Source organism: Caretta caretta, chromosome 1, assembly GCF_965140235.1.
Source record: "Caretta caretta isolate rCarCar2 chromosome 1, rCarCar1.hap1, whole genome shotgun sequence".
Lineage (NCBI taxonomy): Eukaryota > Metazoa > Chordata > Testudines > Cheloniidae > Caretta > Caretta caretta.
This window is the reverse complement of record NC_134206.1, coordinates 298,426,857-298,451,499: the sequence shown is the minus strand read 5'-3', so window position 1 is coordinate 298,451,499 and position 24,643 is coordinate 298,426,857. Positions and strand designations below refer to the sequence as shown.

Sequence of the window (24,643 nt, the reverse complement as noted above, 5' to 3'; positions counted from 1 at the left end):
CCTTAGGGCTCGCTTCCAGGGGCTTAAAGCACCCAGGATTCAAAGGTTGGATCTCCTCACAGCAGTCTGGCAAATGACCAACAGGGGGCACTCAACTGGGTCTGTGACATAGGGATTGGTGATGATGCATGCTCTTCTAGAATATCAAGTTCAACTACATTCAAATCTCAGAAGACCACGAAATGAAGACTTAAGATAACGCCATGCCGACAATGGAATCTTAACTCTGCCCTCTTTGAGTCATGATGCAACACACGGCTAACACACGCATACTAGCATTTTACCCTTATAGATGCTGCAGAGTACACGATGTCGCACATCTTCTCTTTGCTAAGGCAAAACTAAGGTTCAGGTCAGCATAGCAAACAACAGCTACCTATACCTGGCCTACAGTTAAGCAATGACCCTACTCCACACAAACCACCCCAGACTTACTACATATTACCTCCCCTTCACCCTTGCTCTGAGAATTTGTTCTGAGACACTAAGCCCTAGAGACCACTGTCTCGTACACTATCACACTGCTGACAATTCCCATAAAAAGACCACTGTGCATTGCTACTGACACAGCTTACTGAAATGAGGTATATTTGATCCTTCGAAGTATACATCCACCTCTCATTATATCACAGTAACAACTATGCCAACCTGCTCCAACTAATCCCTCCAGCATTCAGTGCAGCTAAACCTAATGCTACAAAGGCAGTTGGAGTGAATGCTGGAATTCAGATCTGTGGAACAAAACACAACACAAACAGCAGCACATTCTCTTAGTCCTTCCCCATTTCTACTTTTTATGGCACCACACTTACTGAACCACATTTACTGAACCATTCCCAGTGGCTATTGCCAGCTCCAAGAGGCAGAGTTAAGGTTCCATTGTGGAGGTGACATGGTACCTTAACTCTTCATTTCTGAGTTTTCAGAAGTTTGAGGATAGCTGAACCAAACAAAGGCACCAACCAAATAACAATACTGTAATGTTGCAGTAAGTTTAATCAATAACAAATACAATTTTCTAAATTTTATATGTATATATATAAAATGTTTATTTTTTTGAAAATTCCATGGTGCTGAATCCATTGGTGATTTGTGGAAGTGTAGCACTCCACGTATGCACACCAATATGTAGGGCTGGGGCCCAAAACAACAAAAACAAAAAAATCCCAAAAATGTAGGCCGTCACTCCATCCCGAAATCCCCACATTTTGCCACGTGGCATATGCTATATCAAGCATCTTCCCCTAGAGCACACCACCACTTAGGAACATCCAAACTAATTAAAAATTAAGTAGACCTGTTCAATAATGGAATATATGTCCCAATGGAAATTCCAATATTTCAAAATTTGTTTTCATCCCAAAGTGGAACAAAATATAGAAATATCTAAATTATTGTAGAATGGAAAGTTCCATATATTTTGGGTTGAAACTTTTTTGTTTTTACATATTTGATCTCAACAAAACATTTAGACATTCCTGAATCAAAATGTTTTGTTTAGGCTCAGTTCAACACTAAAATGCACACACCTGAGTTGCCACTATGCTTCACTGAAGCTGTGGTTTGGGCACCTCATACCTTCATTCTCATCCATGGGCAGGCTCTCTTATCAGACTATCTCAGACTATATTGATTTGGTTCAACCAACTGAAGTGTTTTGATTCAAGACAATAGTAAAATACTTTGTTTAGATTTTCCCAACAGAAAATTGAAAAAAAAATTAGGAAAACTTAAACTTTCCCAAAACAAATTTGGATTTTGAGGAAAGCATCTTTTTCATTGAAAAAACATTTCAACAGAAAATTCCTGACCAGTTGTAAAATGAAATCAAACCTTACCTGTATTTTTCATACTTTTAAAGTCTGCATAACAATGTTTCTTTCTGATAGATATTATTTAACAATTTTTTTAGTACACAAAATTTAAAGAAATAAAAACAAATGCAGGCATCTACATATCAATTCATGTAAAGCTAATTTGGCATGGCTCTGAAGTCAGGTCAAGATGCAATCTCGTTTATGCCTGGTCCCCACAAAAACTTGCACCAGGTTAACTAAAGGTAGAATTTTAAACCAATACAATTTTGCATGTGCGGGCTTGTCTACACTACAAAGTTAAATCAACATAAGAGAGCTTACGTTGACTTAACTATCGAGGTGTACACACTGCAGTGCTCCTCCCGCTGGTTTTACTCTCCTGCTATAATGACATAAAAAAACACCTCGACAAGAGGTGTAGCACTTAGGGTGACACCGTTGGAGCAATACAGTTTCAGAGTTAACACTGTGTTGCTTATATCACCCTAGACAGGAGTTGTCTAGGAGTTGTCCCACAATGTGCAGCATGACGGCTCTCGTCACCAGTTTGAACTCTGCTGCCTTACAGCCAGGTACACAGGCATGCACCCCTCCCCTTTTAAAGCCCCGGAAGTTTTGAAATTGCTCTTCCTGTTTGCTCGGCATGGAGAGCTCACATAGTATTTGCCTAGCTGAGCATGCCAGCTCCACGCAGCAAATGCGCATCTGCCCGGAGTACACAGGCGGTGGTGGATCTCCTGGCTCTGTGGGGAGAGGAGACTGTGCAGGCACAGGTCTGCTCCAGCTGTAGGAACTTGCTTGGGGCACGGAGGAGAAGGGCTATGATAGGGACAAGCAGCAGTGCTGTATAAAAAATCAGAGAGCTGAGGCAGGCATAGCAGAAAGGAAGGGAGGATATATCACTTCTACCAGGAGGGGACTGGGGTCAGGGTGGTGGTATATGGGTGGGGGGCTGGTCAGGGGAGCAGTCAGGCTGGAGGCCGTGGGGGAATATGGGAGCTGGGGCAAACGAGGGTGTGGGTATATGGGAAGGAGAAGCAGTCAGGATGGGTGCTGTGGGGGAAGGTGGAGGGTGGGGTCAGGATGGTGGTATATGGGTGGAGGACTGGGTGAGGGAGCACTCAGGGTGGGGATCAGGGTGCTTAGCCTCAGGTTGTGGGGGAAAAAGGCCATGGTTTTAAAGAAGAATGAAAAGAAATAGAATTAAATCTTTCCCTGGATAAGTAAAAACAGATACCACTGACATTCACTTTTTCATATAGATGTAAACTGTGCTGGGTTAAATTATTGATGGAGGAAGGGAAACTGGTAAAATTTTTGTACATCTATTGTAGATTATTCATTAAAGAAAAGAGATTTACTTTTCCTGAGGAAGGTTTTTGTATTAAAATAAATCCCAGTTTTCAAGACATCTTTACTTTAGTAAACACATTAAGTTAAAATACATTACAGCATTACATGGCTCTGTATAGTATTATTAAAAGCGAGTCAGTGTCATATGGACCAATACTGTATTTCCATTACATTGCACATATTCAGAATTGGAATGAACTTTGGTTATCTGGCAATATGATTTGGGTCTCTACCTCCACCGTGATCACAGATGCAAAGCGGTATACTTTTCACTCTCATCTCTGTTAAAGGAAGGAAGGAGGTGTCTCAAAAGCAATCAGTTTTCAGAAAAAAACTGGACCAGTGCCTCCACTTACAAGAATCTCAGTCTTTCTACTGCACCTGTAGTTATTTTTGCTCTGATATGCTCTTTTGAATTTATTGCCTCAATTCTGTATTGAAGTGGTAGTACTGAAATGTATTTACAACAGAATTCATAAGAGCTAGTAGCTGCAGAAAAATCATAAGCAAAGAGGATCAAATCCTTTCCTCTTTTCACAGGTGCACAAGTCCTGATATAAAGAGAAATTACTGTAGGGAGGCAGAGGGAGAGAATCACAAGGGAGTTCTCTGTACACCTCATACTGTGCTGCATGTGAGTTACAACACACTACAACAAATCATTAGATAAAAATGTAAATAATCTCTATTTGAAACAAGGCGAGGGATTTCCAGTAGAGATAAGGAGGTTTTAGTACCGTTATACAAGGCACTGATGAGACCTCACCTGGAATACTGTGTGCAGTTCTGGTCTCCCATGTTTAAGAAGGATGAATTCAAACTGGAACAGGTACAGAGAAGGGCTACTAGGATGATCCGAGGAATGGAAAACCTGTCTTATGAAAGGAGACTCAAGGAGCTTGGCTTGTTTAGCCTAAGTAAAAGAAGGTTGAGGGGAGATATGATTGCTCTCTATAAATATAACAGAGGGATAAATACCGGAGAGGGAGGGGAATTATTTAAGCTCAGTACCAATGTGGACACAAGAACAAATGGATATAAACTGGTCATTGGGAAGTTTAGACTTGAAATTAGACGAAGGTTTCTAACTATCAGAGGAGTGAACTTTTGGAATAGCCTTCCAAGGGAAGCAGTGGGGGCAAAAGACCTATCTGGCTTTAAGATTAAACTAGATAAGTTTATGGAGGAGATGGTATGATGGGATAACATGATTTTGGCAATTAATTGATCTTTAAATATTCATGGTAAATAGGTCCAACGGCCTGTGATGGGATTTTAGATGGGGTAGGATCTGAGTTACTACAGAAAATTCTTTCTTGGGTATCTGGCTGGTGAATCTTGCCCATATGCTCAGGGTTTAGCTGATCGCCATATTTAGGGTCGGGAAGGAATTTTCCTTCAGGGCAGATTGGAAGAGGCCTTGGAGGTTTTTCGTCTTCCTCTGTAGCATGGGGCACGGGTCACTTGCTGGAGGATTCTCTGGTCCTTCAAGTCTTTAAGCCACGATTTGAGGACTTCAATAGCTCAGACATAGGTGAGAGGTTTTTCGCAAGAGTGGGTGGGTGGGTGAGATTCTGTGGCCTGCGTTGTGCAGGAGGTCAGACTAGATGATCATAATGGTCCCTTCTGACCTTAGTATCTATGAATCTATAAGTTAATCATATGTTTGAGGTTTGTTTTAATTGTGGCTGAAACCTTCTCCAATCATACAAAGCTTAATTAGAAAAGAAAAAGCATTCCAGGACCTCCTTACACTCTCCCCACCCCATTCCATGTATCTTCTGGGGCCGCAGCTGTACCCAAGGCACTCCACTCCGCAGGAGATTAAACACGACAGCCGCACATACACCCAGCTGTGAGAACCTCGTTGGTGTACGTGTTTGTGAATTCCCTGTTCCTTCCCCTTTAAAGATACTTTGCCGTGCATGTATGAAGGTTACCTCAGCATTACATAGGTATGTTTCCATGGTTATGGAATAAAAATCTACTTATGGAAACTGAATTTATCTTCAAATTCTCCATCATAGGGTGGCTGCTGCTAATATTCACCAACAATAGGTGCATGTGCATTGTTATAGTTGGGCACACAGAGCAATCATTTCAAGGTTCACAGCATGGTGCAAACAAACAATGCCAGGGTCAGCACACTATAGCAACACACATTACTGTGGCTCATTTGTTAAAATGCTCCTTCAGGGCTTCCCTCCCCTGAAGAGCCCCTCTGTTAAGTTCCTCTTATAGCCTTGTGTTCATAATGCACAGCACAATACTGAAGAGCAGTGCAGGATCCGTGCTTTCTGACAGAGATGGCTGGTTCACAAGTTACCAGGGCAGTTGAAAAGCAGCTGGAATGATGGGAGTGAGAAACCTGCATCATGTGACGCTGAACCTGCCTTCATTGTAAACCCTTCCCAAAACACCCAGTAGGCTAGTTGCACAGTGGAATAGCTACCCACAGTGCACTGCTCTCTGTGCTGATGCAAGAGCTGCTACTGTGGATGTGTTCTACCAACACAAGAAGCATAGCGTGAACATGAAACAGCAGATTCATTACAGCAGTGGCTGTACATCAGTGTAACTTAAGTCAACTTAACTTTGTAGCAGTGTCGCTGAAAGCCAGCAAAACTATCCCCAAACTTTTTACCTTATGCCCCCCTTCTGCCTCCCAGAGCTGAGGCTGGGAGCAGGGCTGTGTCTCCGGGGGGGGATATGGACAGGGGTAAGGGAGCCGAGGCTGGGGCCACAGCTGGGGGCAGGCACGGGGCAAGTAGCAGAGCCCAGCAAGTAGGACCAGCAGCCGGGACCCTGCATGTATGGCCAGGTGTGGGGCCGGCAGCCAGGACTCTGCATGCGGTTCTGGGCGCAGTACCAACAGCTGGGATCACGTGTGAGCAGCTGGAAGCGGAACCCTGGGTGTTGAACCAGCAGCCGGGACCACTCGTGCAGAGTCGGGAGCAGAACCCCAGGCATGGGGCCAGCAGCTGAGATCCCACATGTGCAGCCGGGAGTGGGGCCAGCAGCTGGGACCCCACGTACGCAACTGGCAGCCAGGACACCACATAAAACCTGGAGGTGCTGCAGCACCCCCTGCACCCTTACTTCCCACACCTATACTTTATAGTGTGGACATAGCCACTGTAGTTGACTTTCTTGTCAATTACTTCCATGATTTTACTATGTGTAAGTACTGAGAAATAGCAAAGGTTAAATCTTACCATTCCAAGACCACATTCTGTCCCATCAGCCAATGGCATATGCTGAGTACGACAGCCCTTGTGAATTCCTTCAGCACTTGTGCACCATAAGCGTTTGCATTGTTTCTGAAAAGAAAACAAAATTTCAGTTCCTTTGCTACACCCGTAACATCATTTTGTTCAATGGCCTACATATTAATTACATTTCTCTTACCACATGCATCTTGTAATATTTGCAAATAGGAGAATTCTAAAAGCTATCATTAAAATATTTTTCACAAATGATACTCCTTATAAAATAAGAGAAGAGATTCTGCATAAGGAAAAACAAGTAATATGGAATATTTTGATTGGACTCACTGGATTAGCAAAATCAGCCAACTTCACATCATAACTTGGTATTTTATAAAAAAATTAGAGGTTCAGGTTATTTACTACATATCATAAGGTCTGAATATAATCACCCTGTAAAGCCATTAACCACTATTTCCACATAGTGGTACCAATGTATTGACAATGGGTCAAATTTCAAAAGTGCCTTAGTGAGCCTAAATCCCACTGAAAATCACGAAGGCACTTTTGAAAACTTTATTCAATGTGATTTCACAGATGCAATATACAGTACTGTAATAGTTCTGTCAAAACTGCAGACTCAATTCTCAACTGCCACCAAACTAGGGTTAGATGTCCGCAAGGGGATGAACAGGAAAAGATGGCTTTAACCACATTTGTGGCTCCTCAATCTAATTCAGCCTCTGGTGTAAATTATCATTGATTACAATAAAGTTATTGCACATTTGGCATTGAGTGTTAAAAAATATTGAGTGGTTTTCACAGTAAGAGAGTATATGAGTCACACTATACATTTGTGAATGAAAAAGCCTAAAAATTAAATGGTTATAGGGTGTTTAATATTATAGATTAAATATAGTTAAATAGAAGTTATAAGATTTTTTAAAATTAATATTCTATACAATACTATACTGCAAAAGAGGGTTTCAAGTTTCTAGACTTTCCACCTCAGATCTGTTTGTGTACATGGAACCTAGAATCTGGTCCAAAATTAGGGTAACCAGATGTCCCGATTTTATAGGGACAGTCCCGATATTTCTTATATAGGCTCCTATTACTCCCCCACCTCCATCCCGATTTTTCACACCTGCTGTCCAAAATCCAAAATCCCATGATGTCCATGGAAAGACTTCCATTGATTTCAGTAGGATTTGGATCAGGGCAATAGAAAGGAAACTGAATACCCTAATTCTTTCAGTAAAACTGACTGTTCCAAGAATTAACCAATAGTTCATCTAAAAAATAATAATAATAGAAAGAGTCTGTCTTCCTAATTACTACTGCATAGTATAAAAGTTATATTCTCCAGCTGGACTGACAACTTAGATAAATATATCAAAATCACGGGGCAATCAGTGTTGAACATCACTACCCTTGAGTATACAAATCCTGACCTCTTAAATTATTCCACACTCACTATGGGCCAGATTCTGAGTCTCTGCCTTACAATGAATAGCAATTTACTCCAAAAATATTCCCACTGAAGTTTGCCTAAATCAGATCCTATGTTAACTGTCATATCTAATTAGTTCCAACAGGTAATGCTAATAAAATTTTCTTCTGCAGGTGGAAGCAGAGCCTTTATGGCATATTGGCAGTGCTTGCTCTTTAATTATTAGCACTGAATGAATCCATCATGACATTTTAAAGTTTGTACAGACATCCAACAACCAAAATTCCATTTTTTATTTATCAAGCTGTGTATAGCTTTGTTTCCAGTTCACTGTTCTGCTATTAAGAAACTGCTGACCTTGACCTGTAGGTTAAGCTTATCATGAAAACTATTCTAAGCCCTGCAATTCTAACAGGCATGAATTATAAAATAAAGAAAAGAACCCCTTCTCATTCATTTCAGCATGTATATGAATTACTTATTTAATGTAAAAATTAAGCCTACTTTTTAAAACCAAACTCACAATTAAGAACAAAAAACTGTGTAGTGACTAGGTTATTGTATGGATAATGTAAAAATGAATAATTATTGAATACATTTGTAAGACAATAAGAGAAAAATACTGAAGTCAGAATACATCTGTATAAATTCAGGTTTCCAGCAACAACCACTTCATGCATAAATGCACAGATCTAAATCACCTTATTCCACTTACTCTTCAACGCCACATAAAACTCTCCTAGCACTTTGAACTACCAAGCTTTCCACTGAAGTTTCTTGTCCTCTACCATGCTAATTTTTTAAACTCTTCCACATGCTCAAGGAGAAAAAAAAACATTTGTTTAAGGATAAAGAGTCTGTGGGATTTCATTTCAATTTTGAAGAAACTGCAAATAGTATTTTTTCAAAAATTGTTAAATAAATGTTAAAGATGGTTTTCTGTGTTGTGAGGCTTACCAGATAGGGGCATACTTGTGACCCAGGACCAAACATAAGTTCACACTGCTTGTTGACATCATACATTGATCCAGGCAGCTGTGATGAAAGATCATATATTCTTCCACTTGGTTTGTCGAGAAGGCATTCCCCATAACCAGTACTGTTATAAAATTAACAAAATGTAAATAAATTGTTTTTATTGAACTTTTACAAAATATACAACTTTGGAGATAATACCACTTTGTGATTATATTACAAAATGTAAAACACTAATTAATTGATTGTTGGGAGTTATGCATATGTAAATACTGTAAGATCTGCCCCCACAAAGTAAGCTGTGGGTTTGCACGTATATTTAGCTTTGCACATATACTTAGCTTCACAACTGCCTTTCTAAAATACCACATCAGAGCAACAACAAACATAAAACTTCCAAAATAAACCACAAGAAATAGACAGCTGTTACGATTTGAGGACAATCACCACTATAATTATGCAGCAAAACAATATGCATTTTTTGTAATATAAAATAAAATTATAGAGGTTTCTATTTATTTTCAACTGTTTCATGCAAACTGTTTACAGTAATTGATATTTTAGATGCTGATCTACAAGTTTGCATATTAAAATGAAAATTACAGGCATGGATGAAAAATTCCCCTATTTGATTCTTCTTAAGATTATCTTACAATTAATTCACCAACAACGCTCTCTTTTGTGAATTTTTGAGAAAATGAGAATTGAAAAAATTGTCATAGCAAAGAAAAAGATCAAAAGGTCTTGACTCAGGAAAAATCTAATTATAACCAGCATTCCTCATTTTAAAAAGAAGCTTTCCATAAAAAGAAGAGGGTGTGCATTTTGATCTAGATACACCATGTTAAATATATTGATGTACTTGATTGTGTTGCCAAGGCTCTGATTCTAAAAAGACTGAAGCATGTCCTTAACTTAATTTTGTGAGTAGTTCAGTTGAAGTCATGAGACTACTTACAGTAAGTAAAGGTAAGCACCTGCATCAGTCTTTGGAGGATTGAGGACTACTTTTCTAAGAATGAATATTAAAATATTAAACTGTTCAGTAATTGAAAAGCAAATCCATGGCAATATAGCATATGACAAATACAAAGGAACACAGAGTGCTTTTAAAATAGCATACAGTTATATTTAAGCAATGTTTTGTAAACAGTTTCAAGAGACGACAATTGAAAAAACAGACTACATTATATTGATACTTACTCAAGAAACTCAGTGATATATTTTTGACTGCATTTTGACCAGGTCCATGGACTTGTGTGATAATTTAAAGTTGGGGCCATTACATGGTACTGATATTTTATTCCAGCTTCTTTACACTTAAAACTATCATCATGGGGTATATTAAATCTAAAAGACAAACAAACACACTCCAAAACAAATTCAGTAAAAATTCATTTTAAGTTTACTTTATTACATCACCAAAAGTTCAAGTCTTAAGTTTCAAAATGCCTTTCATGTATAACAGGACTCACCTGTAATTGTGGCTCTCTGCTAATATGGTGATAGATGCCCTAGAAATGCCTTAGACAGATTCTGTAGCATCTTTTATCCAAAAGGATCCTAAAATATATTAATTCTTACAATTGTTCGGAAACTATGAATATCTAAAAAAATGTAGTTGTATATTTTCACACTATGACCAAATTCTACCTTTAAATACTCAAATGAGGCTCCAGCTGTCTTACTAAAAACACACCAAAACTTACACCTTGTATTGCTCTATTTCTTTTAACATAAAAGTGTGTACAAATCTTCTTATGAGTGGGGTTTCACTATGCATTCATCTTCCACCTATACTTTCAGTTTTTCACTTATACTTACGATCAAGTATGAGTCTATCAATTCATTTTTATCTGCAATGAGAATTATTCTGAATATTCAGTCCAATGTAGTCTTACTCGGTTTGTTTTTTTTTACTATGTATAATATACATGTAGATAAAATTAGTTATAGAGATTAGTATTACATTCTCAGAGAAAGAACCACTCTGAGATTTTCAAGGCTAACTGGCATAAGTGCTTGAACTAGGGATGCTTCCGCACCCCCTGGCTTGAAGTGGTTTCCATCACATACCAGGTTTACAGTTTGGTTCAATGGCTCTCAACACCCCCACCATGCAAATTGTTCCAGCACTCCTGCCAAATGGGGATTAATTTCACTATAAGCTATGTGGCTAAACACCCTACTTGGCTTTGAAAATGTCAACCTCTTTGGAACATGTAGTTTTAGAGAAACGGTTTATCCAACATACTGTATTATACATTAATAAATAGGATACACATAATATATGCTCCCATACACACACCTTAATTGTGACTACTAAATACACAAATTACATAAAGCCCAGCATTATTATATTTATACAACCAGCAAAGTGCAATATTTTGCTCTTTGAGTTGAAGCATTGTTACATGTGGCATGCATCTAAGTGAACATGAAAGGCATATCCAATTCACAAGCTGGCTTCTAGGCTGTGAAATGCCATCATCACCTAAACTGTGGCATGCCTCACAGACCCAGAGCATGACACGCCTTTTACTTCAATGATAGGCATGCCACTTACCATGTGTTGTCCTTGTCTTCCTCTCATATTTTTAATAAGATATTTTTATTTGGTTGTGTATTCCTATGGTGCTCTAAAATGGCGAACACACTTAAGAATATTTCTAAGTTATATTAAAAACTTGGTATTTATTTAAACTGAGGTTATTTATTAAAGCTAGATTGTGGTTGGGGTAATAAGGCTACCCTGGGAGGTGGGTGGGTGCAGGAGGTACCCATCCCAAGCTCCCTGAATGCAGTGTTTGATCTGTTCCGATCACAGCTCTGGGCACAAGGGACAAACAGGGGCTTTTGCAGCCAATGCTCCCCACGCCCACTGTGAGCAAGTGGATGGGGAGTGACAGAGCCACAGTTTTATTCTGGAAGACGTGTTTCAGTCAAACACAAGGTATTGGTCTCAATACAGGGGTAACTGGGTGAAATTTAATGGCCAGTAACATCCTGGAAGTCACACAATATGATATCATGGTCCCCTCTGGCCTTAAACTATGAATCTATATATATTAAAAAGAAATCAAAACATTTATTCCATTGGAAAATATATACTTACACATGCCCAAGTTCATGTGCTATAGTAAATGCAGCACTTAATCCATTTTCTTCACTTATAGAACAGCTGCGCAGTGGGTCACACATTGTACCTAATTCCGCTAAACCTGAAAAAATGAATTTTTATATAAAAGCCTAACAGTAAAATATTCATGTAGAAGTATTGACTATATAAATGAATATTAAGGGGGTACATGTTCAAAGTGATGCCTAACGGATACAGCCAGAGGCACACAAATTAAGCACCTACCTTGAACCAGAAAATCATTCCCAGAATATATACCAAGGCAAGGTTACTTTACCAAGGATGCAGTACCATAAAGGTTGACTTTCTAAGATGCACATTATAAACTTTACATTTACAGTATGATTTCCTCATATCTGTAATACAATTCTCTTACAAGTTCTCTTAAAAATATTATACTGATTTAACAAAGTAGCTTACCTAGAGTATCACACTTCTCTCTAGCTCTGCAGATATCTTCCCTTGAAGAAAAAGATGTTATTTGAAACTATTATAATATCCAAAAGAGAATCCAAAATTGTATTCCACACAACAAAAAACACAGAGGACCAGATCTCGAGCTGGTATAAATTGATGTAACTGTATTGACTTCAATTGAGCTACACTGATTTAAACCAGATATGGATTTGATGCATAATTTTTAATATATAAATGTACAGATCAGTTTTAAATTCTTGTGAACAAGTTAATTTAAACTCAACAGACTTAGCCCACACTATCACTGTCTCTCAAACTTGCACTGAACAAGAAGCCTAAATACTACATCCCAGATCTCCAAAGATACTTAGGTAACTGAATCCTGTTTTTAGGTGCTGCTGCAACCCACAGAATTCCCATTGTTTGGCTGCCGCCTTACCCCGTAGGCATCTAAACTCACTCAGTGCCTAAGCTTTTGTAGTAAAAGTTCCCTAGGTGCCTACATTCCTGCCTCTGAGCTTGTGCACGGCAGCCTAACTCTAGGCCTCTGGTCACCCACCTCCTGCCTAAGTGCCAGAGCGATCCACGAGCTGGGGAAAGACAGGTGGTCACCTGCCTAAGTTTGCATGTGGACCCAGTCCAGTAGGCATGCTTAGAGGCCACCTAACTGCACACAAAACAACTTGCGGGAGGAGGGGAGGACAGAAGGTGGATCTGCCTTATAATCTTTAGCCCAGTGGTAAAAGAATTCACTAGGATTTGGGAAACTACCAGTTCAAGTCCTCCCCACCCATCAGACAGGGAGGGATTTGAACAGAATCGTCTACCTCTCAAGTGAGTGTCCTAATCTATGAGCTATAAAGTCATCCCCACTCTGTCTTTGCCCCCAGATAACATTTAATTATTCAATTATTTGATTAAAGTGGAACAACTTCAATAGGACAGATTGAGGGAAACCCACACCAGAATATTCTATGGACTAGTGATTAGGCCACTCACCTGACAAATAAGAGACTCTGTTCAAATCTCTTTCCCTCAGCAGGCAGAGGGAGGAATTGAGCTAGTGGTCTCACACATTCCGGGTGAGTGCGCCATCCACTGGGATAAAAGTTATGAGAGTTTCCTCCCAGTTGTTTTGTGTGGAATTAGGCAGCCTCTGAGTATACCTACTGGACTGGGCTCCACATACACCTTAGGCAGAAGAGCGCCTATTAGGGTGACCAGCTGTCTGGTTTTTGCCAGGAACCGTGGCCAATGGGAGCTGCGGGGACAGTGCCTGCAGGTGAGAGCAGCGTGCAGAACCACCTGTAGTACCTCCACCTAGGAGCCGGACCTCCTGGCTGCTTCCAGGGCGCAGTGCAGTCTGTGGTGCCAGGACAGGCAGGAAGCCTGCCTTAGCACCACCTGCTGCGCCACTGACTGGGAGCCACAGGACGTAAGTCCGCGCCCAACCCCGAGCCCCAGCTCTGAAACCCCCCCACAAACCTGGAGCCCCCTCCTGCACCCCAAGTCCCTCATCCCCTGCCCCACCCCAGGGCCTGCACCTCCAGACCAGAGCCCTGACCCCCTCCCACACCCCAACCCCCTGCTGCAGCCCAGAGCCCCCTCCCACACCCTGAAACCCTCTGCCCCACCCCCAGCCTGGAGCCCCCTCCTACACCCCAAACCCCTCATCCATGGCCCCACCCCAGAGCCTGCACCCCCACATGGAGCCCTTACCCCCCCTTTACCGCAACCCCCGTCTCAACCCGCAGACCCCTCCCACACCCTGAACCCCTCATCCCCAGCCCCACCCCAGAGCCCATACCCCCAGCCAGAGCCCACACCCCTCCCACACCCTGAACCCCTCATTTCTGGCCCCACCCCGGAGCCCACATTCCCAGTTAGAGCCCTCACCCCCTCCCGCACCCTAACCGCCTGCCCCAGGGCAGTGAAAGTGAGTGAGGGTAGGGGAAAGAGAGCCATCAAGGGAGAGGGAATGTAGTGAGCGGGGGGCAGGACCTCAGGGAAAGGGCAGGACAGGGGGCGGAGCCTCTGGGAAGGGGCAGGGCTAGGGTGTTCAGTTTTGTGGGATTAGAACGTTGGCAACCCTAATGCCTATCTTCCCCCATTTTGTGGATTGTGAGCAGAGCTAGGCACCTCTCTGCAGCCCAAATTGAGACACTGAACTCCATAAGATGGGCAGGGTGGGTCTTAATACACCTCCTTCTTCTACATCATTTATGGGCAGGGTGGGTCTTAATTACACCACCTTCTTCTTCACCATTCACTGGGTTAGGCAGTTCTCCTCCTAGCATGCTGGCTTTGTGGATCACATTCTAAGGTGCCTATCCTTAGATTCCCATTCATTGTATAGGAGGCTAGGGGCCAAACTTCAGTTCTATGGATCACAGTGTTGTTCCTGTGGTTTTCTAGGGGGCTAAAAGTTAGGTGTCATGACACTCAGCATCACAATGCCTAAGTCCCTTTTGTGGATCTCAGCTTATGCTATTTCTCTGGCGGGTTCACAATGCACAGCAAGCATAGAAATGCTGCTGAAAATTGTGCAGTATTGTTCTGGAAATTTGAAACTGCCCTAAGCAGAGGAACCAACAACACTGCTGAAATTAAGAAAATAAAATTCAGGACAAGATCTAAATGCAGCTTATTATTTTTTTTCAGTGGATATAAAACAAGGTTTAAATATCAGAGAAACTGAAAGAGAAAGAACAATTAGGGAGGGTATATCTTTTATGCTTGAACTCCAGAAAGACCGAGAGAAGTGGAGACAGGAGGAATATATATTAAATCTAATGCTTCCCCCCTATAAAGTATTAATTTTGTAAACTGCTGTTCAAAAGTAGACCATCATTAAGTCAGTGCAATGGATTCCATTAACGTTATTGCTTTGGTACAGCACCCTAGCACTGACTGAACTGTACTGGTACAATGGATAGAACCTTCATTTCACCAGATCACAATTTCAGGAGTGATCCTGCTCCCACTGACTTTAATGGGAACTCAATCAGCTGGTCTGTTACCAATACAACATTGTCACTGTAATTTTTCATGCATTGTTTCTCTGTGGTCTCAGGATACAACTGCACTTGAGCTGAAGATAGTATCCAGTTCAGGTAGATATATGCTCGCTAACTCTGATTGAGCTACCATGCTAAAAACAGAAGCATAGCTGCAGGCAGCGGAATGGGCTAGCCATGAGAGTCCCTGGCAAGACTGTACTTGGGCAGCTAGCCAACCCTACCACCTGCACCACCATGGATACACTTCTATTTTTAGTGTGCTAGCTCACTCAAACTAGAGTGTATACATTTACCTGAGTTGGAAACTACACCTTCAACTCAAGTATAGATGTATCTTCGGAGTACAAAACATTTAATTTTATTCCACTATTGATTTCTTCATTTACTTTAATTAACTTTGAAATAGTTCAGTGCAACAGTTAAAAATAATGTCAGAAACAAACTGTTACTTGTCTGACATAGTTCAATAAATGTGACTATTTCAGAGGCTGTACCTTGTAATGAGAACAGCAGTATCATGATGAGAAGGGTGAGTATCATCCAGAATGTTCTGTGTTTGTTGCCATAAACAAAAATTACGAAGTGTGGTAGCTGCATTAAAATTGATGGCTGGTCCTTCCTGTATAGGAAATTGCCAAGACACAACAAAGACTGTAAAACTCATTCACTTGCAATATTTCAGACATGTGGTATCCAATTCTGCAAGCTGATCTGTGTGGGTGAACAGCAGGCGAGGAATCAATAGGGCTCTATGCAGGAGTCCTCCCACACAGATTAATTTGCAGGATCAGAGCCCTAACGTGGCCAGTAGTCAGACAGACAGTAACGTAACCAGTCCTTTAAATCAGTAAGTATAACCCTGTGTCATATACTGATTACAAAGACGCTGTTAGAAAAATATTTATAACAAAATAAATCAACATAAAAATATTTTTAAAAATTCAGATCTACGTTATGCACACTATCTTGGACTGATATAATTTATAACATCTAATTTGTCATGTTTATTTTTTTAATTTCACTCAAGTTTGGACAATGAAACACATGGGTCTTATGGTAAATATCATTTCCTCCTTCTTATACACAGCTGCAATGCTGCTATAATTGAGGCCAGATTATTTTGTGCTACTGACAGACCACAGACGACAACTAGGGAAGGAGGAACAGTTTGTAAGATTCACTTTGTGGCATTTTCAGCAGATTGTATGAGGGGAGGGGATACCATCTCCCATGCACCCTGCAAAACAAAGGATCTCAGGGGATCCATCAGCAGCTAGGGCCTCCATACTGCCACCCTGTCGCATGACCCCTTACAGAACTCCCTCATTCCTCTGGCAACATGGTATTAATGAAGCTGCGCCCAGGAGACTTATCCTGCAAGTAGCTGCCCTATAAGCCCTTATGAGGGTCTGACTTAAAGGCCATTTAAGTCAATGGGAATTCCTAAAAGAAAGGATGGGAGGAATTCCACAATAAAAATAAACCTGCAGTAAACCTCTCTGTGTGTGTAAACTAATTCCACTTGGGGCTATAGTTAACCCTGACACCTACATTCTTTCTCTGTTTTGTTTGGTTTTGGTGGAGGGGCTTTTGTTTGGGGGGTTTGTTTGTTTTTATATCAACAAAGTGATGGTCATAGTAAAGGTAAGTATAACTGACCTTAACATTTAAAAAACAAACTGTTTTTGTTGAAATTATTTTATTTTAAAAAATTAGCATGCAAACAAATCTTTTGTGCCTAATCTGCTGGAAAATATCCTATTAATCAATATATTTTTCTTACCTGTTCATTGTGAATTACAATTAGTTTTACAATCATTATATTTATGAGATTTCCAATACTTGAGTCTTTGTAGATTGCTGCAACCTAGAGAGGAAAAGGTAGTAGGATTAGACTGTTAAAACCATATGGCAAATTTGAGATCTCTGAGTATTTTCATACTCAGTTATTTAGTTAAATTTTTATATTCAGTTATAAGCATTCAAATACCACACTGGTTACCAGAAGATGGACAGATTATACTCAGTTACACCTTTTACGATCTGCCATTTGTTCACTATAACTGAATATACCTGTTTACTATAACAATAATTAACACTGAATAAGACTAAGATCAAATGGACTCTCCACAGATATGACAGAGACAAGGTAGGTACTGGACTGACTTCTGTAGTTGGAAAGTACAAGCTTGCAAGCTACACAGAGCTCTTCTTTAGGTTTGGGGAAGGAAGAATAGTGTTTGAGCTAAATATAAGTTGGAACAGACTGTTAAGCAGAAGGGTTAACATGTTGGAGGCGGTCACTTGAAATGAAGTGGTAAATTGGATTAGATTATTAAGCACAGAGGGTCTGAAATGGGCAATTTAGGGCACCAGGCACTGCGGTGTGTTACAAATTGTTGTAATGAACCAGAAAAACAGTGTCTCTGTTAAGTTTATGGCCTTTGGTGTCTAGCAGAGTTATGAATTAAAATTCCCAAGTTCGCCTTTCATTGAAGGTGTTGTGCAGGTTTCCCCTGAGGACAAGTATTGCAAGATCAGATATGGAGAGATCATTTTGTGAAAAATAAAGGAGTACTTGTGGCACTTTAGAGACTAACAAATTTATCTGAGCATAAGCTTTCGTGAGCTACAGCTCACTTCATTGGATGCATTCAGTAGAAAAGGTTCACCCACAGGTGAAGTTTGTCCTTTGTCATTTTTCTGTGTGAGTTCCTTCGAGAGTGTAGTGATTGTTCCATTTCACTCACACAGTTGTTGGGGCATTTGATGCACTGGATAAGGTATGTTCTTCTGGTATGTTGGCAACAAGAAGAAAGGAAAGGAAAGTGTGGGCCCCTTAATGAATGATGGAGGCAACCTAGTGACAGAGGATGTGGAAAAAGCTAATATACTCAATGCTTTTTTTGCCTCTGTCTTCACGAACAAGGTCAGCTCCCAGACTGCTGCGCTGGGCATCACAACATGGGGAATAGATGGCCAGCCCTCTGTGGAGAAAGAGGTGGTTAGGGACTATTTAGAAAAGCTGGACGTACACAAGTCCATGGGGCCGGACGAGTTGCATCCAAGAGTGCTAAAGGAATTGGCGGCTGTGATTGCAGAGCCATTGGCCATTATCTTTGAAAACTCGTGGCGAATGGGGGAAGTCCCAGATGACTGGAAAAAGGCTAATGTAGTGCCAATCTTTAAAAAAGGGAAGAAGAAGGATCCTGGGAACTACAGGCCAGTCAGCCTCACCTCAGTCCCTGGAAAAATCATGGAGCAGGTCCTCAAAGAATCAATCCTGAAGCACTTACATGAGAGGAAAGTGATCAGGAACAGTCAGCATGGATTCACCAAGGGAAGGTCATGCCTGACTAATCTAATCGCCTTCTATGATGAGATTACTGGTTCTGTGGATGAAGGGAAAGCAGTGGATGTATTGTTTCTTGACTTTAGCAAAGCTTTTGACACGGTCTCCCACAGTATTCTTGTCAGCAAGTTAAAGTAGTATGGGCTGGATGAATGCACTATAAGGTGGGTAGAAAGTTGGCTAGATTGTCGGGCTCAACGGGTAGTGATCAATGGCTCCATGTCTAGTTGGCAGCCGGTGTCAAGTGGAGTGCCCCAGGGGTCGGTCCTGGGGCCGGTTTTGTTCAATATCTTCATAAATGATCTGGAGGATGGTGTGGATTGCACTCTCAGCAAATTTGCGGATGATACTAAACTGGGAGGAGAGGTCGATACGCTGGAGGGCAGGGACAGGATACAGAGGGACCTAGACAAATTGCAGGATTGGGCCAAAAGAAATCTGATGAGGTTCAATAAGGATAAGTGCAGGGTCCTGCACTTAGGACGGAAGAACCCAATGCACAGCTACAGACTAGGGACCGAATGGCTAGGCAGCGGTTCTGCGGAAAAGGACCTAGGGGTGACAGTGGACGAGAAGCTGGATATGAATCAGCAGTGTGCCCTTGTTGCCAAGAAGGCCAATGGCATTTTGGGATGTATAAGTAGGGGCATAGCGAGCAGATCGAGGGACGTGATCGTCCCCTTCTATTCGACATTGGTGAGGCCTCATCTGGAGTACTGTGTCCAGTTTTGGGCCCCACACTACAAGAAGGATGTGGATAAATTGGAGAGAGTCCAGCGAAGGGCAACAAAAATGATTAGCAAAAAGAAAAGGAGTACTTGTGGCACCTTAGAGACTAACCAATTTATTTGAGCATGAGCTTTCGTGAGCTACAGCTCACTTCATCCAGTCCTTGCCTACAGACAGCCCCGCAACCTGAAGCAAATACTCACCAACAACCACATACCACACAACAGAACCACTAACCCAGGAACTTATCCTTGCAACAAAGCCCGTTGCCAATTGTGCCCACATATCTATTCAGGGGACACCATCACAGGGCCTAATAACATCAGCCACACTATCAGAGGCTCGTTCACCTGCACATCCACCAATGTGATATATGCCATCATGTGCCAGCAATGCCCCTCTGCCATGTACATTGGTCAAACTGGACAGTCTCTACGTAAAAGAATAAATGGACACAAATCAGATGTCAAGAATTATAACATTCATAAACCAGTCGGAGAACACTTCAATCTCTCTGGTCACGCAATCACAGACATGAAGGTCGCTATCTTAAAACAAAAAAACTTCAAATCCAGACTCCAGCGAGAAACTGCTGAATTGGAATTCATTTGCAAATTGGATACTATTAATTTAGGCTTAAATAGAGACTGGGAGTGGCTAAGTCATTATGCAAGGTAGCCTGTTTCCTCTTGTTTTTTCCTACCCCCCCCCCCCCAGATGTTCTGGTTTAACTTGGATTTAAACCTGGAGAGTGGTCAGTTTAGATGAGCTATTACCAGCAGGAGAGTGAGTTTGTGTGTGTATGGGGGTGGGGGGGATGTGAGAAAACCTTGATCTATGCAGGAAATAGCCCGACTTGATTATGTAAAGAGTTGTCACTTTGGATGGGCTAGCACCAGCAGGAGAGTGAATTTGTGTGGGGGGGTGGAGGGTGAGAAAACCTGGATTTGTGCTGGAAATGGCCCACCTGTTGATCACTTTAGATAAGCTATTACCAGCAGGACAGTGGGGTGGGAGGAGGTATTGTTTCATGATTTCTGTGTGTATATAAAGTCTGCTGCAGTTTCCACGGTAAACATCTGATGAAGTGAGCTGTAGCTCACGAAAGCTCATGCTCAAATAAATTGGTTAGTCTCTAAGGTGCCACAAGTACTCCTTTTCTTTTTGCGAATACAGACTAACACGGCTGTTCCTCTGAAACCTGTCAAAAATGATTAGGGGTCTGGAACACATGACTTATGAGGAGAGGCTGAGGGAACTGGGATTGTTTAATCTGCAGAAGAGAAGAATGGGGGGGGGGATTTGATAGCTGCTTTCAACTACCTGAGAGGTGGTTCCAGAGAGGATGGTTCTAGACTATTCTCAGTGGTAGAAGAGGACAGGACAAGGAGTAATGGTCTCAAGTTGCAGTGGGGGAGGTTTAGGTTGGATATTAGGAAAAACTTTTTCACTAGGAGGGTGGTGAAACACTGGAATGCGTTACCTAGGGAGGTGGTAGAATCTCCTTCCTTAGAAGTTTTTAAGGTCAGGCTTGACAAAGCCCTGGCTGGGATGATTTAATTGGGGATTGGTCCTGCTTTGAGCAGGGGGTTGGACTAGATGACCTCCTGAGGTCCCTTCCAACCCTGATATTCTATGATTCTATGATGGTACATCAGAAGTTGTGACAAGCATGTGAAGGACCCATAAATCTTGAAAGGTGTGTTGTGGGGGTACTGATCATCAGAGCAGTGGAGATATGTCCACAAGTTTTGCATCTATTGTTCTGGCAGTGTCTGGTGCTGCTTTGAGTTGGTGTGTCCTGGACTATGGGGAGCTTTCTTCGGATGATGATCTTGGTGAGGTTGGGGGGTTATTTGAAGGCCAGAGGAGGAAGTCTGGGAAAGATTTCTTTTAGGGTGTGGTACCCTGAAAGAAATCTTTCCCAAATTCCAATATAACAGTCAGCCTACATAGATCCCTTTGAAAGACCAGGAAATAACACAGCAGGGACTGAGACACACCATTGAAGGTAATGGAAGCTTTGCCACTGACTTTAGTGGGAGCAGAACCAAACTCTAAGAGACTGGTTTCACAACATGCCTCAAAACTGTACCAAATATTTTGCAGAAGATATTTTCTGCCCACGCAAAACCTACATTTGCATAAGCAAAGAGGCATTTCTGCACATAAATCAGGTAGCTAGACCACAGCGCTCACTGGCTAAACCCATGGACCAGGGTGAAGCCACAGTGAAAGCTTACCCTTCATGTAGAAAAGAAACTGTGTGTGAGGGATCGCAGGTCTCAAACACAGACCTATAAGTCTCCAAGCAGTGCCCAGACCACAACTGCCACAAGACAGCTCTCCAGAACCATTAGGGATAGGTGCTAGCAGAACTCTGGCGCACCAGATGCTCTGCCTATGAAGCTCCTGATTGGAGCAGACATCCAGCCCTACCAATTGGCCCACACTACCTAAGCCAGAAGGAGGCACAGGAAGTTGTCTAAGCAACTGAATGAACTCCTAATCAGCAGACGTACAGGACCCAAAGCCCCAACTTTGGTTTGATCCTGGCATTGTTACCTGACTCCAGTTTGATCCTTGATACTGCTACTAATTCTGATTTTGGCTTCACCCCAAGCATTGTTTCCTGGTTCCTGACTCTGACTTGACCCTGGGCATGGCTATCTGACTCCACTCCTGACCCTTTGCATGAGTCCTGATCCCCCCACTCTGGCCCCAACCCTTGGCATAATCCTGACCCTGTCTCTGGCTCTGACTCTGGCTTTGGTTGCTGGCTTCTGACCCTGACTCTGACCACTAGGCCTGACCGCCAACACCCCTGTCCCTAAACTGTGTCACTTCAAGATGTGTTGTCTACATGGATGCCACTCTTTGTGTATATACATCTCATGTGCATTAGATTGGCTTCTTTTGGCCAGAAGCGTCCATCGGAGCTGCACCTGTGCCCTAGATACACTCACATCCTCCCTCAGACCCCAGTATAAAAGGGAGGCAAATCCAACCATTTTCAGTTCCTTCACCAATACCCAACCCCGATGTGGGAAGGAATATATAGTAGCAGGAAAGGAGGGTGAGTTGTGGCATCCATGTTGACAACACATCTTAAAGAATGACATTTATTCTAAGGTACTTAAGTAACCATTCTTTTTTCTTCAAGTGATTGTCCACATGGATTCAATTCTTGGTGACTAACAAGCAGTAGTCTGATTGCTTGGAGATGGGTACTAAGAGTCCTGCCTAAACAATGATTGCAGGACAGCCCTACCAACATGGGCATCCTATTTGGAAGCTTTGACCAAAAGATTAGGGTCTCGTAAATGTGAGGACCAAGCTTAATGTATTTGCCTTACAAGTCTCAGGAATAGAGGCATTCTTCAAATACATAGAGGTTGCCTGACCTCCAGTGGAATGAGATATAATGTGTTCCAGTGGATCCAACTTGGGCAGCTCATAACATGTTCTTATGTAGTTGGACACCCATTTTGATAGATTTCTGTGAAGATACTGCCTGATACTTAACCCTATCAGCAAAGGCCACAAAGACCCAGATTTTCAAAGGCATTTAGGCTCCTAACTTCCAGTGAAATCAATGGAAGTTAAAAATCTAGATACCTCTGAGAATCTGTGCCAGTCTAGGTATGTTTCTAAATAATTTTGTCTTGGTAAGACAGTATGACAATGCCCTTACCACATCAAGTATATGAAGTTTAGCTTCCGCTGGGATTGGGTGAGACTTGGGGAAGAAAACTGGGAGATGAATAAATTGGTTCTTATGGAACTCAAACTACTTTTGGCAGGAACTTGAGGTGAGGCCTGAGAGTAACTCTAGCCTTCTGAAATACTGTATAAGGGAGATTCATAATATGGGGATGAATCTTTCCCCTCCCCACCTTTGAGCTGATGTGATGGCTACTAAAAAGGCAGTCTTCACTGATAGGTAGTAAAGTGAAGATGTTATTAAGGGTTCAAAGGGGAGACCCATGAATCCTGTTCATACCATAGAGGTCCCAAGAGGGAGGGAGCTGCTGAACTGCAGAAAAAACATGACTGAGGCCCTTAAGAAATCCAGTCACTGTAGAGTGAGAAAATACAGTGTGCTCCTGGATAAGAGGGTAATGTGCAGCTATTGCTGCTAGTTCCCTTTGGAACTAATAGAAAGCCCAAATTGTTGCAGGACTAGTGAATAGCCCAGTATCAATGAAATAGATGTTGTCAAGGGAGACAGCTGGTGCTGAGACATCCAAATAAAAACCTTACTCACTTAGCTTTATAAATCTGTCTAGTTGAGGATTTCCCATTTTGAAACAGAATGTTCTGAACTTCAGCTGAACAGCTTCTTTTGGTGGATGTCATCCAGTCAGCAGCCAGGCTGTCATATGTAACAATGATGAGTCTAGATGTAGGATCTTACCATTGTTCTGTGAGATTGTATCAGGCAAAGGAGGTAAAGTGATCAGAGGCTGCACTGAGAGGTTCACTAGATCTGAATACCAGAACTGCCTGGGTCCCAGACCGGGACCACCATGATCATCATCTCTGCCTCTTGTCTCAAGATCCTCAGTATTATCAGACCTCAGTCCCAATATTGAGGAGATGAAAAAGACAACTTCAGGGAGCCTGAACTGGAGCACCATCTAGATCAGAAAACTTGGCATAATTGTTCTGGTCTGTGAGAAATAATTCCATTGATGGCTATCCCCATTTGCAAATGATGATCTTCAGCACTGGGTCCTTGAGCAACCACTCATGGTTGTCTGAAATGTCTGTTGTGGTGATCTACTAGTGAGTCCTGTATACATGGAAGATGCAAGGCCAGTGGCATGATCCAGTGATGAATGCACAAATCTAAGCCAAATGGCTTTCTGGCAGAGTGGAGATGACCTGGTTCCTCCCTGTCTGTTGACATAAAGCCTAGTTGTGGTGTCGGATTGTGTCCATTATGTCCATGTGATGACTGCTGTGTAGATACACTGATTTCAACCACCCCGTCTGGTGCACAGGTGAAGTCTGGCAAACTGTATCACATAGGTGCATGAGGCCATACGTTCACGAGCCTGAGGCATATTCTCACTGATGTCCTTGATTGAGTTTGAAGTTGGTTGAGGAGGTTCCATCTTGACGAAGGTAGGCTCTCACTGACCTGGAATCTAACACAGCTCCTATGAACTCTCTGTTT

The 24,643-nt window shown here is 41.9% G+C and overlaps 1 protein-coding gene across 9 annotated transcripts in view; it reads right to left on the bottom strand.

Moving 5' to 3' along the window:
* Positions 1–24,643, bottom strand: part of ADAMTS20 (ADAM metallopeptidase with thrombospondin type 1 motif 20) — a 207,484-nt gene that overhangs the window by 117,024 nt on the left and 65,817 nt on the right. For all 9 annotated transcript variants that reach the window (XM_075124403.1, XM_075124402.1, XM_075124404.1 and 6 more), the window contains 7 exons: positions 17,164–17,247; positions 15,875–15,999; positions 12,364–12,404; positions 11,920–12,025; positions 10,008–10,154; positions 8,787–8,928; positions 6,386–6,490 (listed from right to left, as the gene is read on the bottom strand). In XM_075124403.1, coding sequence (XP_074980504.1) covers positions 6,386–6,490; positions 8,787–8,928; positions 10,008–10,154; positions 11,920–12,025; positions 12,364–12,404; positions 15,875–15,999; positions 17,164–17,247 — 750 coding nt within the window. The remainder of the gene's footprint in view (positions 1–6,385; positions 6,491–8,786; positions 8,929–10,007; positions 10,155–11,919; positions 12,026–12,363; positions 12,405–15,874; positions 16,000–17,163; positions 17,248–24,643) is intronic.